The sequence below is a fragment of the Pongo pygmaeus genome, chromosome 8 (genome assembly GCF_028885625.2).
Source record: "Pongo pygmaeus isolate AG05252 chromosome 8, NHGRI_mPonPyg2-v2.0_pri, whole genome shotgun sequence".
In the NCBI taxonomy this organism is placed as follows: Eukaryota; Metazoa; Chordata; class Mammalia; order Primates; family Hominidae; genus Pongo; species Pongo pygmaeus.
In genome coordinates, this window is record NC_072381.2 from 59428 (window position 1) to 75667 (window position 16240).

At 46.4% G+C, this 16240-nt stretch overlaps 1 protein-coding gene across 1 annotated transcript; it reads right to left on the reverse strand.

The window, feature by feature from the left end:
• Positions 1-3498: 3498 nt before the first annotated feature.
• TUBB8 (tubulin beta 8 class VIII) lies at positions 3499-6009 on the reverse strand. The gene is given in 5 exon segments (XM_054435316.1): positions 3499-3959; positions 3961-4627; positions 5098-5208; positions 5284-5392; positions 5883-6009. Coding segments are annotated over 3 exon segments (1116 nt in total). The 5' UTR covers positions 5159-5208; positions 5284-5392; positions 5883-6009; the 3' UTR covers positions 3499-3571.
• Positions 6010-16240: the final 10231 nt, after the last annotated feature.

Here is a 16240-nt window from a genome sequence, read left to right on the forward strand (position 1 = left end):
TAAATGCCCTTTCTCAGGGCCCAAATGTTAGGTGAAAAAATGTGTGTCATCTCAGTCATGTGATGTGGGCTTTAGCAGAGCAGTACACACATGGTCATTTATCCTTTCCCTCTGCATGTTGTGTGCTTTTTCAGTTTATAATGTACCTGATCCATGTGTTTCATCATACTAGCTGCAAACAAGGCCACTGAATGTCACACCAAGAGGCCAGCATGTCTGTGAAGGGCAGAAACTGGAGCAGCCAAACAGCTGGAAGAGGCCAGCTAGTAAGTACCCAATCACACTCCATAGAGGAATCCACACTTACAAGATAGGCAAGTGTCAGGCTACCTCAGTAGTTATCCCCCCAAATAAAAAAAACAAGTAACCCTTCCAGGGAACGTGTGTGTGTACACACAAAAGTACATGCACAGGGGAAAGGCTGGGAAGGAACCAAATCCACCTCTGAACACCAGTTACTTGTGGGGAAGGGGCAGGTGAAGCCAACCGTCAGCATTACTCACCTTTTCAACTGATGACCTTGCATCAATTTTGGCAATTTCTCATAAAAAGGCCATTTTCACTCCTTGGGTGATCACCCAGGTCCTGCAAAACTGAGCCACCAACAACCACCTGCACCATTTCCCATGAGGCCAAATAATGGCTTCCCTCAAAGCTCAGCCCTCCCACCCACTTCCCAGTCCTGTCCCATGCATGGGGCTACTGGCCTCCTGGGGTACAGGAGTCCAGGCCAAACCCAACCCACAGATGGTTGGTGAAACCAGCACATATCCAAGGGCCTTTCCCCTACCTGGGCCATGTGTCCACTGCATAGATATGCCTGTGCTTGCTCCCCTAGGACAGAGACTCCCTTGTCTTCAGTTGGAATGAGGGATGGGGAGATTTGATGGTGTCCTGTACAGGTTAGATGTTAATCTGATGTGGTGCTCTTGGAGAAGCTTGCCTGAGTTAGGCACTTTCTCAGCACGTGGTGTGTGCTGCCCCTTCAAGCTGCAGGAGTCCCAGAAGGTAAGTGCTACTGCAATCCCCATTTAGTGAACAGAGGTCAGGTGAGCTGCAGCTGGCCAAGCAGCTGCTAAGTAGCCAACAGGCTGGATCTGCATCTCACTTGCAGAGGCCCTGCCTGGCTGCTGGGACTGCCCTGAGACTGCCTTCTCCTCCTCTTACCTCCACAGCTCTCCAGGCTTCTATCCACAGCTGTGCTCCAGGTGGGGAACACCTATGGATGCACCAGGGTGCAACTACTCAGAGTCCAGCGTGCAGAAGGGCCCCTGCTCTATGCTGTTTCCATATCCAAGCCCAAGCTCGTCTACAGCTTCAGCAAATCCAAGCCTCCCTGAATTCTCTGCAAGACCAACTGAGCCATACAACCCCCACCACTCTGGTTAGCTGCCAGTCCCAGCCCCTGTTCCCTCCTGGGGCCCCTGTCTGTACGGTTCTGAAGTCCTACAATAATGTTGAGATCCTAAGCCGACTCTCACTCAAAGAGGTAAACAACCAGGGGCCTCCAGGGGTAGAGAACATACCCAGACAGGTTCTGCTGCCTGTAGGCCTGATGACCTTCCCCTACAACACGCCATGCTTGCCAGGCTGGAAGAGGGGCTCCAGGAACTCGGGAAACCTGGGCCTGTAGCTGGCATGTGGAAAAGAGGCCTGGAAAAGCACCACTCCTGTCCATGAAGCCCCCACATGGAACCAGGTAATTGGAAAATACATGGGCACCAAGCCTGACCCCCACTCAGACCCAGGTGGGAACTGCAGCAGTGACTTGCCCCCTCTGCCACTGGCTGTACCACTACAGGAGGGAGGAACATCTAGCCCCACGCGTGAGTGGAGACACCAGCTGTGGGCAGGTTCCAGGGGTTGCTGCAGCTGAACCTTCCCAACCAGGTCCATGCAAGGCCATCTCAGATAGGTGCGCACCTGGGTTGGGCAAGGACACCCTCAGACAGTGAGAGCCGCTGAGGGGGGCTGTCAAAGAGGCCCCTTTTCCTGCTCCTAGAACAGGTTGGGGGAGTATGGGGGACCTCTCCCACCTCCCAGCTGCTTCCAGGAGCCACTTCTTTCAAGATGAGACACTCTCCTGCCTGCCTGTTCCCATTTGGCTGCAATAGGCCATTGCCAACATTCAGAGAACAAAAAGGGGCCTCACCTGTTTTCCCTGACACGTCGGAGGCAGGTGGGCATTCCCAGGGGACCTGGGGTAGAACCTGTACATCTGCCCAACGCCAGGCTATGCTGGCTTCATCTTATCTGTGTGATGGGGGTGGGGGTAGGGGTGGGAATTACCAAGAGACCATCGCTGTCCAAGAGACCGTGGACAAGTTCTACAACAGCCAGGGAGAAGAGCCCTGTCCGTGCATGCTGCCCAACACCCAGCTCACACACACATCTCTCATTTGACAGCTTCCCCAAAGCAGGCTTTGCAGTCCAGGCTCCCCGAGAAGCCTGGAGAGGAGACTCTGCCAGGCTGAAGGGCCTGTCCCCAAAGGTGCCACCCTCAACAGGCTCATCCTGACAATCTTGCGTTATTTTTGCCCTGAAGTTTTGGAGTGGGGTACAAGGAGAGAGCAGACAGTACGCATCAGCCCTCCAGACTGGGGCAAGTCAGACCTCCACTCAGGCGTTTTTCTCACTGGTTGCCAGTTGGGGGAAGCAGCATTTGTGAGCACCTGCCTGTCTCCCCAGGTCCTGTTCAGAAACCCCATCTGTGCCTTTGGAGAGACTGCCCTGAGCACACAGGTCCAGCAACCACCATCTACGACCCCCAGGACCTAATCCCCTTCTACATGGGGTTCAGTGCATGTCACAGGCCCAGCAACCACATCTACGGCCCCCAGGACCTAATCTCCTTCTACATAGGGTTCAGTGCTTGTTAGCAGACACTGGGCTTGATTCCTGCCTAGTCCCTGCCAGATATCCCATGCCCACCTCATTAAGAGAATGAGGCCACATAAACACACCCAGGCTGTCATGGTGATGGAGTGGCTGGGGTCCCACTTGCCCAGCCTTCATTGCTGGTTCAGAGCCAGCTGTCTGACCACATTCCTACCCCAAGATGGGACTTTGGGGACATTGTCCACCAGGGTCGCTGACCCCTTTTAAAGTTCCAGACACATGGCCAGCTGGTCCCCTAGAAGTTTGGCACATAGGATAAGCCAAGGCTTGCGCCTTCAGGAACAGGTTTTCTACCACGTCACTGCCCAAGGCCAAGGGCATCCCCAAGTTCATGTGAAGCCTGCCTGCCATGTCCACAGCCCACACCGACCCCTCCTGGAGCCACTGGAACGCTTGTTCCTGGGCATGTAATAAACCCAGACAGCTTCAGCCTTGCAGGACAACTGTGTGCATCTGGCAGCAGTAGCCAGAGGGCCCACAGAAAGAAGTCAGAGGTGAAACCAGATGCTATGAGAACACTTTATTAGTCAAAACCGCATACTATAAAAATGCTTTAAAATGCAGCAGGAGGAGATGTGAAGACAGAAACGAACAAGTGCGTAGTGACACGTGGCTGTCAGAACACAGTAAAGAATCCACACTGCTTCCCCCCTTTACCTAGGAAAGGGGCGTTCTAGGCCACCTCCTCCTCAGCATCCTCCTCAAACTCCTCTTCCTCGGCCGTGGCATCCTGATATTGCTGATATTCAGACACCAGGTCATTCATGTTGCTCTCGGCCTCAGTGAATTCCATCTCATCCATGCCCTCGCCCGTGTACCAGTGGAGGAAGGCCTTGCGCCTGAGCATTGCTGTAAACTGCTCTGAGACACGCCTGAAGAGTTCCTGGATGGCTGTGTTATTCCCAATGAAGGTGGCCGACATTTTCAGCCCCCGGGGTGGGATGTCACAGACGGCTGTTTTCACGTTGTTGGGGAGCCAGTCAGCAAAGTAGCTGCTGTTCTTATCTTGAATGTTGAACATCTGTTCATCCACCTCCCTCATGGGCTGCGACCCCTGAAAATGGGGCCGCCGTCAGGTAGCGGCCGTGGCGGGGGTCGCAGGCCACCATCATGTTCTTAGCATCAAACATCTGCCGGGTGAGCTCAGCCACGGTCAAGGCCCGGTACTGCTGGCTGCCCCGGCTGGTCAGTGGGGCAAAGCCGGGCATGAAGAAATGCAGCCGGGGAAACGGGACCATGTTCACGGCCAGCTTCCGCAGGTCGGCATTCAGCTGTCCTGGGAAGCGCAGGCACGTGGTGACCCCACTCATGGTCGCAGACACCAGGTGGTTCAGGTCACCACAAGTGGGTGTGGGCAGTTTTAGGGCCCTGGAACATATGTCATACAGCGCTTCGTTATCTATGCAGAAGGTCTCATCCGCGTTTTCTATGAGCTGGTGGACTGAGAGGGTGGCGTTGTAGGGCTCCACCACGGTGTCCGACACCTTGGGCGAGGGCAGGATGCTGAATGTGTTTATGATCCTGTCTGGGTACTCCTCCCGGATCTTACTGAGCAGAAGGGTACCCATCCCAGACCCAGTCCCCCCACCCAGGGAGTGGGTCAGCTGGAAACCCTGCAGGCAGTCACAGTTCTCAGCCTCCTTTCTGACGACGTCCATCACTGACTCCATCAGCTCCGCGCCTTCTGTGTAGTGTCCCTTGGCCCAGTTGTTTCCGGCCCCACACTGACCTGTAAGACAGTACAGCCGGTCACTCGACGGCCAGGTTTATGGTCATCAGTGGTCACCACCATAATGCAGAAAGGGCCAAGTGTCACGTGTGAGGTGAAAGCACCATTCGCCCTGCAGGTGGAGCAAATGAAACCCCCTCTCCCAGTTACAGGACAGTGGCTTCCCCTGTTAGAAATTAAGACAGGCGTCAAACCTGAGACGGGCTAACAGACCTCGCTGCAGGTAGCTCCTGCCCATTTTCAGGGAAGGCAGTAGCCACCGCCCCAGCTCAGCTCCCGGCAGGGACATCAGTAGCTCCTCACCTTGAGGAGACACCCGGGCCTTCCTCCCAAAGCCCGTTTAGGAGAGGCAGATTGAGCGACTCAAGGGCCCTGGCTCCACAGTTCCCACAGCGATGATCTTGGGGGCACTCCTGGATTTTGGGCTGCCCTGGCTAAGGAGCCCACCCCAGTCCTCGCCCGCAGCTCACCGAAGATGAAATTATCTGGCCTGAAGACCTGCCCGAAGGGCGCCGAGCGCACAGAGTCCATGGTGCCGGGCTCCAGATCCACGAGCACAGCGCGGGGCACGTACCTGCCACCTGAGTGGGGCGGGAGTGCATGAGCGAGGGGAGGGCCGCGTTCCCAGGAGGGCGATGGGGAAGGAGGGGTCTCACCGCTGGCCTCGTTGTAGTACACGTTGATGCGCTCCAGCTGCAGGTCGCTGTCCCCCTGGTAGGTGCCAGCGGAGTCGATGGCATGCTCATCAGAGATCACCTCCCAGAACTGCCAGAGACGGGAGGAGCCAGACAGGCCAGGGCTGATCACGGAGGCGCTCCAGCTCCCCTCCCACCCCCACCCTCATCCGCACCCCCATCCCTAGGCTGCCGTGTCCCTGGGGTCCACCCCGGCCGCCTCGCCAGCCGCCCAGTTCCACCGTCCCCGGCAGGGAGCCCAGAGGCCGCAATGCAGGGACACCTCTCCCGCCACTGCCAACATCTTCCCCGGCCCCCGGCAGGCCCGGGCTGGGCCCTCAGAGCCCCGGCTGCCAACCTTGGCCCCGATCTGGTTCCCGCACTGCCCGGCCTGCGTGAGCACAATCTCCCTCATGGCCAAGACGGGATCAGGGCAGCAACAGAAGCGCGAGAAGGAGCAGAAGTGCAGCGACCCAGCCCGCCCTCCGCCAACGCTTAAATAGCCCCGCGCCCACCTCCCCCAGCCTCGGATTCAGCTCCCAGAATAAGCAACAGCTTTACTTCTACACAGGTGCACCCACCTGTGAATCCCTTGGCGTTGAACGTCTGTTGGAGAGCTCAGGTGTCCTTGCGTGGTCCTTTCCACGTTGGGGAAAGCTGCTCAGCTGGAGAACTTCCTCCCACGTCTTCAGTAAGACTAGATCCCCAGCTGAGCTGAAACTGAATTTTCCTCCCATGTGGGAGGGGAAGACTCTTGTTTCCGTATTCACAGAGTGCCTTTGCACCTGTCCTAGATTGATGACATAATTTTGTAATGGATGCGTCCTTTCATCTATTAGGAGATCTCTGGTTAGGAAAGGCCTTCCGTATGTTAACTCAACAGGACTTAATTATAAGTTTTACTTTGGAGCAGTTCAAACCCTCAGTAAGCTATGGGTGTTAGAGATAGTCAGGCCTCTGACTTAGCTAGAGTCTTCTTTAGAGTAGGATTAGCCCTTTCATCTTTCCAGAGGACTGCAGTCTCCACGCAGAGTGAAGGTAATATTGGATTCTTAAAGCTGAGGATAGGTGTTGGGGTACACCTGCTGTGAACGATGGGCCATTGCCACTTTGAAAGCTTTTAGATTAACCGAACTGAGGAGTTATTTCTTCTGGTAAACATCTTTCATTTGGTGGGGGGGAATGCCTCGATCTAACCAGTGAAGGTATCAGTAAGCATTAGCAAATATTTGAATCTCCTGCAGAAAGGCATTGGGGCACATTAGAGTTGCCAGTTCTCACCTGGATAGGTTCCTCAACTTTGGACAGGTTTAACTGGAGAAGGAGAAAATTGCTGGCCGTTTGGGTCATGTCAGGCACAGAGCTCACGGTGCTGAGTCACCTGTTTTAGTGTCTTGAAAAGATTTACCCCTATAAACAAATGAGACATTAACAGAAACAAAGAATCCCTTCTAGGGTGAAAAGAATCATGAAAGTGCTGAGTTATATTCCTATGACTGGTACTTGACATTAGTAATTTATTACCATCATTCAGCCAGCCCGAGGGGCCCTGGACTGAAATGCAATCCCTGGCCCATTTTTGTTCTTCTTCAGAGTGTTCTGGCCCAGTTCTATGTATGCTGACCAGCACGCCCATAAGCTTCACTGGCCCTTTCAGTGCAGGGGCCTTGGCTGCGGCATCTACAAGGGCATTTCCTTTTACATGGTCAGTCTCTCTTCTGATGTCCTCTGCAATTAATTATAGTCACTTTTTGGCAGCAAAGCAGCATTCTAACAAGCTCAAAATCTGAATGATGTTGTATGGAAAAGCCCTTTGGGGTCAGAAGTCCCTACCCATTCCAAATTGCAGCATAAGCATGAAGCACTAAAAAATCATACTTGGAATCAGTGTAAATGTTAACTTTTAAATCCTTTCCAACTGCAGGGGCCTAGTAAGTTCAATTAACTCAGCTTTTTGAGCTGAGGTCGAGGCCAGCAAGGCCTTGATTCTCTTGTGCTGACTACTAATAGCATATCTAGTCCTCTGTTTTCCTGATGCATAAAACAACTTGCATCTGTTAACCACTCTGCCTTGGGATGGTCAAGGGGCTCATCTCTCTGAAGTCTGGCCTGCTAGAATAAATTTGTTTCATAACCTGTGACATGCTTTGGTTGTGTCCCCAGTCAAATCTTATCTTGAATTGTAGCTCCCATAATTCCATATATCGTGGGAGGGACCCAGTTGGGAGGTAATCGAATCAGGGGATGGGTCTTTCCCATGCTGTTCTCGTGACAGTGAATAAGCCTCATGAGATCTGATGGTTTATTTATTTATTTATTTTTGAGACAGAGTCTTGCTCTGTTGCTCAGGCTGGAGTGCATTATCATGATCTTGGCTCACTGCAACCTCTGATTCCTGGGTTCAAGCGATTCTCCTGTCTCAGCCTCCCGAGTAGCTGCGATTACAGGCGCCCGCCATCATACCTGTCTAATTTTTATACTTTCAGCATAGACGGGATTTCACCATGTTGGCCAGGCTGGCCTCGATCTCCTCACCTCAGGTCATCCACTGCCGTGGACTCCCAAAGTGCTGGGATCACAGCTGATGGTTTTATAAAGGGGGGTTTCCCTACACAAGCTATTTTGCCTGCTGCCATGTAAGAGATGTGACTTTGTTCCTCACTTGCCTTCTGCCATGAGTGTGAGGCCTCTCCGACCATGTGCAACTGTGAGTCAATCAAACCTCTTTTCTTTACAAACTACCCAGCGTCAGATATGTCTTCATTAGCAGTATGAGTACAGACTAATACAACCTGTATGCCAGAAAGGCTGGGAGCACCTGTGGACGCTGACAGATAAGTAGCTGGGTTTGTGGTCTGGCAGGCTTTAAGGGTTATGTCTGGAGTGTCTAGCAATAAGGCCTGATACTTTCATAAACATTCTCCTATTATCCACTGGTGCCCTTTAGCTTCTAGGACCACCTTCCCTTGGTGTGAGGTCAAAAACCTGTAGGTGCTGTCCTAATGTTAGTTTATTAGCTTTGCCAACTAGAAAAGTGGTAGCAGCAATAGGTCTCAGACATCAACGCTAAAAGTCAGAGGATCACTGAGGAAAGCAAAAGCTAAACTGTTTGGGGCCTCTTTCCTGGGGCAGCCTCCAGGCTACTACAAAACGGAGGTGGTGAGCAGAAAGGCAACAATATGCAGAGCACTCAGGTGAGAGACAAAGGCACAAGGTGGACAGTCCAAAAAGAGAAAGTGGCAAACATCTTGTTTAGCCAAATCCATTCTTCTCAATATTCCCCAGGGCCTCTAACCCTGTGGGCTTGGCCTCTACTCTGAGTATGACACCCCCAGTCTCTAACTTTGGGCTGAGTCTCTCACCCTAATATTATACCCTAGGGCCTCTCACTTAAGTAATAGTGGATAATCATTCTTGCCAACCTGAATGGCTTCACGACTCTAAAAGACAGCCCACTTGCCAGCTGATTGATTCTATGTGGATTGTTTTCCTTGGAGTGGGGGTCTTGTCTTGGTGTCCCTTCATGGTGTTGCTGAAAGATGTTGCTGGAAAAGAGGGTCCTGATACAGACCACAAAGTAGGATTCTTAGATCTTGTGCAGGAAAAAATTTGAGGTGAGTCAGAGAGCACAGTGAAAGAAGCAAGTTTACTAGAAATGACTCCATTAGAGTTGGACATCCTCAGAAAACAAGAGCAGGGATGCGTTGTCTTTTGTTAGTGTCTCTAACTATAAAGAGAAAGATTTATAATTAAACTTGGAAGGTGCAGATGTACTCACTAAAGTTGGGGCTATTGGTTTTAACAATGACCATTAACCTGTTAACCTAAGCTAGCTCATTAATATTACCTTTAAGAAAAAATGCTGCACTCCTAGGACATTTATACATTTTTCAGGCTTGGTGGAAGATGTCTTGTATGGCCATAAATATTCTGCAATTGTAATTTGTGGCCAGTAAAAAAATGTGGCTATTTTCAGACCATAGGTATTAACCTTCTAGATGCCTTGTGAGTACCTAGCTACTCATATTAAGATAGAAAATTCTAGTCATGTCTATTAAACTAGAAGCTTGATAACCATGAGTTCCTCTAACACAGCAAGTCTACTCCTCAAGGAGAAAATGTATTTCTCAGGAATTTTGTGCATTTTGTTTGATGGCATTTGGTATGTTTACCAAAATGGCAGAAAACAGTGAAATTAGTCCTCAAAGATTTCTCAAGATTGGATATAAAGTAAACAAAATGATTATAGTTAATATGCAAGTTGACACAGTTGATATGCAAAAAAAATTTTGTTTGAAACACGAGATTTTCATTTTTATTTACTATTATTATTTTGAGACAGAGTCTTGGTCTGTTGCCCAGGCTGGAGTGCAGTGCACCATCTTGCCTCACTGAAACCTCCGCCTCCTAGGTTGAAGTGATTCTCCTGCCTCAGCCTCCCAAGTAGCTGGGATTACAGGCATGAATCACCACACCCAGCTAATTTTTGTATCTTTAGTAGAAATGGGGTTTCACTCTGTTGGCCAGGCTGGTCTCAAACCCCTGACAACAAGTGATCTGCCCGTCTTGGCCTCCCAAATTGCTGGGATTACAGGCATGAGCCACTGCTCCCAGCCACAATGAGGTTTTTAGATAATTCTGATTTCCTGCTGTTGAGCAGGGAGCTGAGCAAATTCAACAGATCATGGGCCTAAAGTAGGAGAAGACTGAGGACAAACTCTAGAACACATGTGATTAAATTAATTACAATGGAAACCAAGTCAAATTTAATCAGGCCATACCTCTTAGTTTCAAGATGTTTCCCCTCATTTTGAAATGTGGTGTTATTCAGTGGGAAAGAAAACTAGTGTTTATCTCCAGAGTAAAGAACAGGGTTCCCTCCAGGGACTGACTGACTGAGAGCTATGGCTCAGGATTAAAAATTCTTCTTTTTTCCACTTATAAACTAAAAATTAATTTCTAAGCCCCTATTGACTAAATGGACCCCTCTTCTTGGATAAGGACATTCCAAAGTTAACCTGAAAAGCTAGTTCAAGCCGTGGGTCACACCTGCCTCATTAGACTCTCCTCCCTTTGGTTTTAATTTTAATTTTAAGTTTATTTTTGTGGGTACATAGTTGATGTATATATTTATGGGGGTACATGACATACTTTGATACAGGCATGTAATGAGTAATACATAACAAAAAACAGGGTATCCATCCCCTCAAGCATTTATAGCTTGTGTTATAAACAATCCAATTATACTATTTTAGTTTTTATAAAATGTATAATTAAATTATTTTTTACCATAATCACCCTGTTGTGCTATCAAATACTGTCTTATTCATTCTGTCTAACAATTTTTTGTACCCATTTCGCATCCCCGCTAACCCCCTGTTCCCCCACAGCCCTTCCCAGCCTCTGGTAACCACGCTTATACTCTCTATCTCTATGACATCAATTGTTTCAAATTTTAGCACCCACAAATAAGTGAGAACATGTGACATTTGTCTTTCTGTGCCTGATTTATTTCACTTAACATAAAGACTTTCAGTTCCATTTCTGTTACTGCAAATGACAGACTTTCATTCTTTCTTATAGCTGAATAGTACTCCATTGTGTATATGTACCACATTTTCTCTATCGAGTCATCTGTTGATGGACATTTAGGTTTCTTCCAAATCTTGGCTATTAGCAACATTTGTTTTTGACTGACTTCTGGATAAAAGCCACCTTAACTGAGGTGAAATGATATCTCATTTTGGGTTTGATTTGCATTTCTATGATGATCAGTAATGTGGAGCACCTTTTCATTTTCCTGTTTGCCATTTGTAGGTCTTCTTTTCATAAATGTCCATTTAAATTGTTTTCCACTCTTTAACTGATTATATTTTTTTCTATAGAATGTTTTGAACTCAATATATTGTAGTGTATTAGTCTGTTTCTGCACTGCTATAAAAAAACTGAGACTGGGTTATTTATTTATCTACTTATGTATTGAGATGAAGTCTTGCTCTGTTGCCCAGGCTGGAGTGCACTGGTATGATCTCGGTTCACTGCAACCTCCACCTCCTGGGTTCAAGCAATTCTCTGCCTCAGCCTCTTGAGTAGCTGAGATTACAGGCACCTGACACCATGCCCAGCTAAGTTTTGTATTTTTAGTAGAGACGGGATTTCACCGTCCTGGCCAGGATGGTCTTGAACCCCTGACCTTGCGATCCACCCGCTGCAGCCTCCCAAAGTGCTGGGATTACAGGCATGAGCCACTGCGCCTGGCAAGACTGGGTAATTTATAAAGGAAACAGGTTTAACTGAGTCACAGTTCCACATGGCTGGGGAGACCTCAGGAAACTTACAGTCATGGCAGATGGGGAAGCAGGCACCTCTTCCATGACAGCAGGTGAGAGAGCATGTATGTGAAGCAAAGGGGGAAGAGCCCCTCATAAAACCATTAGATCTCATGAGAACTCACTCATTATCAGAAGAACAGCCTGGGGGAAACCAACCCCATGATCTAATGACCTTCTACCAGGTCTCTCCCTCAACAGCTGGGGATTTCAATTCAATATGAGATTTGGGTGGGGACACAAAGCCTAACCATATCATGTAGCTATTAATTGCTTTTCAGATGGGTAATTTACAAATATTTTCTCCCATTCAGTGGGTTTTCTCTTCACTTTGTTTATTGTTTCCTTCACTTTAAAAAAGCTTTCTGACTTGCTGTAATTCCATTTGTCCATGTTTGCTTTGGTTGTCTGTGCTTATGGGGCATTATTTAAGAAATTTTTGCCCAAACCAATGCCCTAAAGAGTTTCCCCAGTGTTTTCTTGTAAAATTTTGATAGTTTGAGGTGTTAGGTTTAAGTCCTTAATTCATTTTAATTTGATTTTTGTCTGTGGCAAGAAATAGTTTCATTCTTCTGCCTATGGCTTGCCAGTTTTCCCAGCCCTATTTATTACAGAAACTGTCTTGTTTTTTGTTGTATGTTATTGACACTTTTGTTGAAAATTAGTTTAGCTATATGAGTTTATTTCTAAGTTCTCTATTTCATTCCATTTGTCTTGATGTCTTTTTATTCTAGTGTCATGCTGTTTTAATTACTATAGCTTGATAGTATAATTTAAAACCATGTAATGGGATTCCTCCAGTTTTAGTTTATATACTCAGAATAGCTTTGCCTATTATGGTGTTTTGTGGCTCCATATATATTTCAGATTTTTTTTCCATTTCTGTGAGGAATGTCATTGTTATTTTGATAGAGATGGCATGAAATGTATAGATTGCTTTGGATCGTATGGACATTTTTTAAAATACTGATTCTTCCAATCTGTGAACACAGAAATAACTTTCAATTTTTTGTCTTCTCTTTTATTTATTTTATCAGTGTTTTACATTTTTAATTGTTGAGAACTTTTATTTCTTTGGTAAATTCCCACACATTTTGTTTTATTTGTGGCTATTGCAAATAGGATTACTTTTTTGAATTCTTTTTGTTTGTTGAGTGTTGGCATATAGAAATCCTACTGATTTGTATATGTTGATTTTGTATTCTGCAAATTTACTCAAGTTATTACTTCTAATAGTTTTTTGATGGATATATTAGGCCATTCTCACATTGCTGTAAAAATAATCGGTGACTGGTTAATTTATAAAGGAAATAGGTTTAATTGGCTCATGGCTCTACAGGCTGTACAGAAAGCATAGCACTGGCTTCTGCTTCTGGTGAAGCCTCTGACAACTCACAATCAAGGTGAAAAATAAATACGGTGCTTGCACATCACATGGTAAGTGCAAGGGCAGGCGGGAAGTGCTACACACTTATAGATAACCAGCTCTCATGAAAACTTACTATTGTGAGAATGGCACCAAAGGAAATGATGCCAAACTGTTCATGGAAATCCTGCCCTCATGATTCAATCACCTCCCCACTAGGCCCACTTCCAACATTGAGGATTACATTTCTATATGAGATTTTGGTGGGAACACACATCTAAACTATATCATTTTGTCCCTGGCCATTCCAAATCTCATATCCTTCTCATATTTCAAAATACAATCATGACATCCCAATAATCCCCAAAGTCTTAACTCATTTCAGCCTTAACTCAAAAGTCAAAAGTCTCATCTAAGACACAGCCAGCTTATTCCTCCTATAAGCCTGTAAAATAAAAAACAAATTAAGCGCTTCCAAGACACAAATGGGGCATAGGCATTGGGTAAATACTCCTATTCTAAAAGGAAGAAATCAGCTAAAGAAAAGAAGCCACAGGACCCATACAAGTCTAAAGCCCAGAAGGGGAGTTATTGAATTTTAAGGCTCTAAAATAATTATTTTTGACTCTATGTCCCATTTCCAGGGCACACTAATGCCTTGGGACGTTTAGACCTTGTGGCTTTGCATGGTTCAGCCCCCACAGCTGCTCTCATGGGCTGGTATTGTGTGCCTCTGGCTGGTTTTGTGTGCGTCCGGCTTTTCCAGGTGCAAAGTGCAAGCTGTAGCTACATCTACCATTCTGGGGTCTGCAGGACACCGATCCTCTCCTCACAGATCTACTAGGCCATGCTCCAGTGGGGAACCCACATGGGGACTGTAACCCTACATTTCTTCTCTGCATTGTTTTAGTAGAGGTTCTCCATGAGGGCTCCACCCCTGCAGCATGCTTCTGCCTGCACACCCTGGCTTTTTTATACATTATTTGAAGTAAAGGTGGAGGCTCCCAAGTCTCAACTCTTGCATTTTGTACACTCACAGGCCTAACACCATATGAAAGCTACCAAGGCTTATGGCTTGCACCCTCTGAAACAGTGACTGGAGTTGTAACTGGGCCAATTTGTGCTACACCTGGAGCTGGAGCAGTGGCCAGGATGCAGGGAGCCATGTTCCAAAGCTACCCAAGGCAGCAGGTCCTGGGCCTGATCCCAGAAACTGTTCTCTTCTTTTAGGCTTCAGGGTCTGTGATGGGTGCTGCCTTTTAGATTTTTAAAATGCCTTCAATTCCTCTTCCCCATTGTCTTGGCTATCAACACTTTTTTTTAAAGTTTTACAAATATCTCTAACAAGTGACTGCTCCACAGCCTGCTCAAGTTCCTCTCTTGTAAAAGCTTTTTATTTTTCTGCCACATGACTAGGCTGCAAAGTTTTTAAGCTTTTATGCTATGCTTCCCTTGTAAGTAAAAATAAATTACAGCTTACTTTTTTTTGCTCCAACATGTGAGCATAGGTTGTTAGAAGCAGCCAGGCCACATCTTGAATGCTTTGATGCTTAGACATTTTTCCAACAGAAACCCTAAATCATCACTTTCAAATTCAAACTTTTATATATCCCTAGGGCATGACAGAAATTCAGCCAACCACTTTGCTAGGACAACATGAATGACCTTTGCTTCGGTCCTAATAAGTTTCTAATTTTCATCTGAGACGTCCTCAGCTCAGTCTTCACTGTCCAGATCACTATCAGCATTTTGGTCACAGCCATTCAAAGTTAAGAAAATCTCAACTTTCTCTCATTTTTCTGTCTTCTTCTGAGTCCTACAAACTCTTCCAACCTCTGCCTGTTTACCCAATTACAAAGCTGATTCCACATTTTCAGGTATTCTTATAACAATTTTCCACTCCTTTGTGCCAATTTTCTGTATTAAGCTTTTTTCCCATCACTATAAATACCTGAGACTGGGTAATTTATTTTTTAAAAAGGAGGTTTAAGTGGCTCATGATTCAACAGGCTGTAGAGAAGACACAGCACTGGCATGCACTTCTGGGAAGGCCTCTGGAAGTTTACAGTCATGGCAAAAGTTGAAGCAGAATCTTGCACATCATAGGGCAAAAAGCAGAAGCAAAAAACAGAGGGGCGAGTTGTTACACACCTTTAAATAACCAGGTCTTATGGGAACTCACTCACTATCATGAAGATAGTACCAAATGGGATGGTGCTAATTTAAATATGAGATTTGGGAGGGGATACACATTCAAACCCTATCAGAGGAGTCTTTACGTTTTTCCAAATATAAGATTATATCACTGGCAAAAGCAATAATTTGACTTCTTTTCCAATTGGGATGCCTTTTATTGCTTTCCCCTGTCCAATTGCTCCAGATAGGACTTTCAGAATTATGTTGAACAACACTGGTAAAAGTGGATATTCTTGTCATCTTCCAGATTTTAGAGGAAAGGCTTTTAGTTTTTCCCCACTTAGTATGACACTAGCTGGGGGTCTGTCATATATGACTTTTATTATGTTGAGATATGTTCATTCCATACTCAGTTTTCAAAGGGTTTATTATTAAAGAATATTAAATTTTATCAAATACTTTTTTAGCATAATGGAAATGATTATATGGATTTTGTCCTTCATTCTTTTTTTTTTTTTCTGAGATGAAGTCTTCCTCTGTCACCCAGGCTGGAGTGCAATGGTATGATCTCAGCTCAGTGCAACCTCTGCCTCCTGGGTTCAAGCGATTCTCCAGCCTCAGCCTTCCAAAGTAGCTGGGTTACAGGTGCCCACCACTCCACCTGGCTAATTTTTGTATTTTTAGTAGAGATGGGGTTTTGACATGTTGGCCAGGCTGGTTTTGAATGCCTGAACTCAGGTGATACACCTACCTCGGCTTCCAAAAGTGCTGGGATTACAGGCGTGAGCCACTGTGCCCAGCCCCTTCATTCTGTTTATATGATATATCACATTGACTGATTTGCATGTTGAACCATCCTTGTATCTCTGGGATAAATTCTACTTGGTCATTATGAATTACCTATTTATGTATTGTTTAATTGAGTTTGCTAGGTTTTTTGCAAATTTTTGCACAAATATTCTCAAATATGGGCCTGTAGTTTGCTTTTTAAATGTGTCTTTGTCTTGTTTTGATATCAGTGTAATACTAGCCTCAAAGAATGAGTTTGGAAACGTTCTTTCATTCTCTATTTTTCAGTCTGGTCCTACAGACATTTTTTTATTATAGC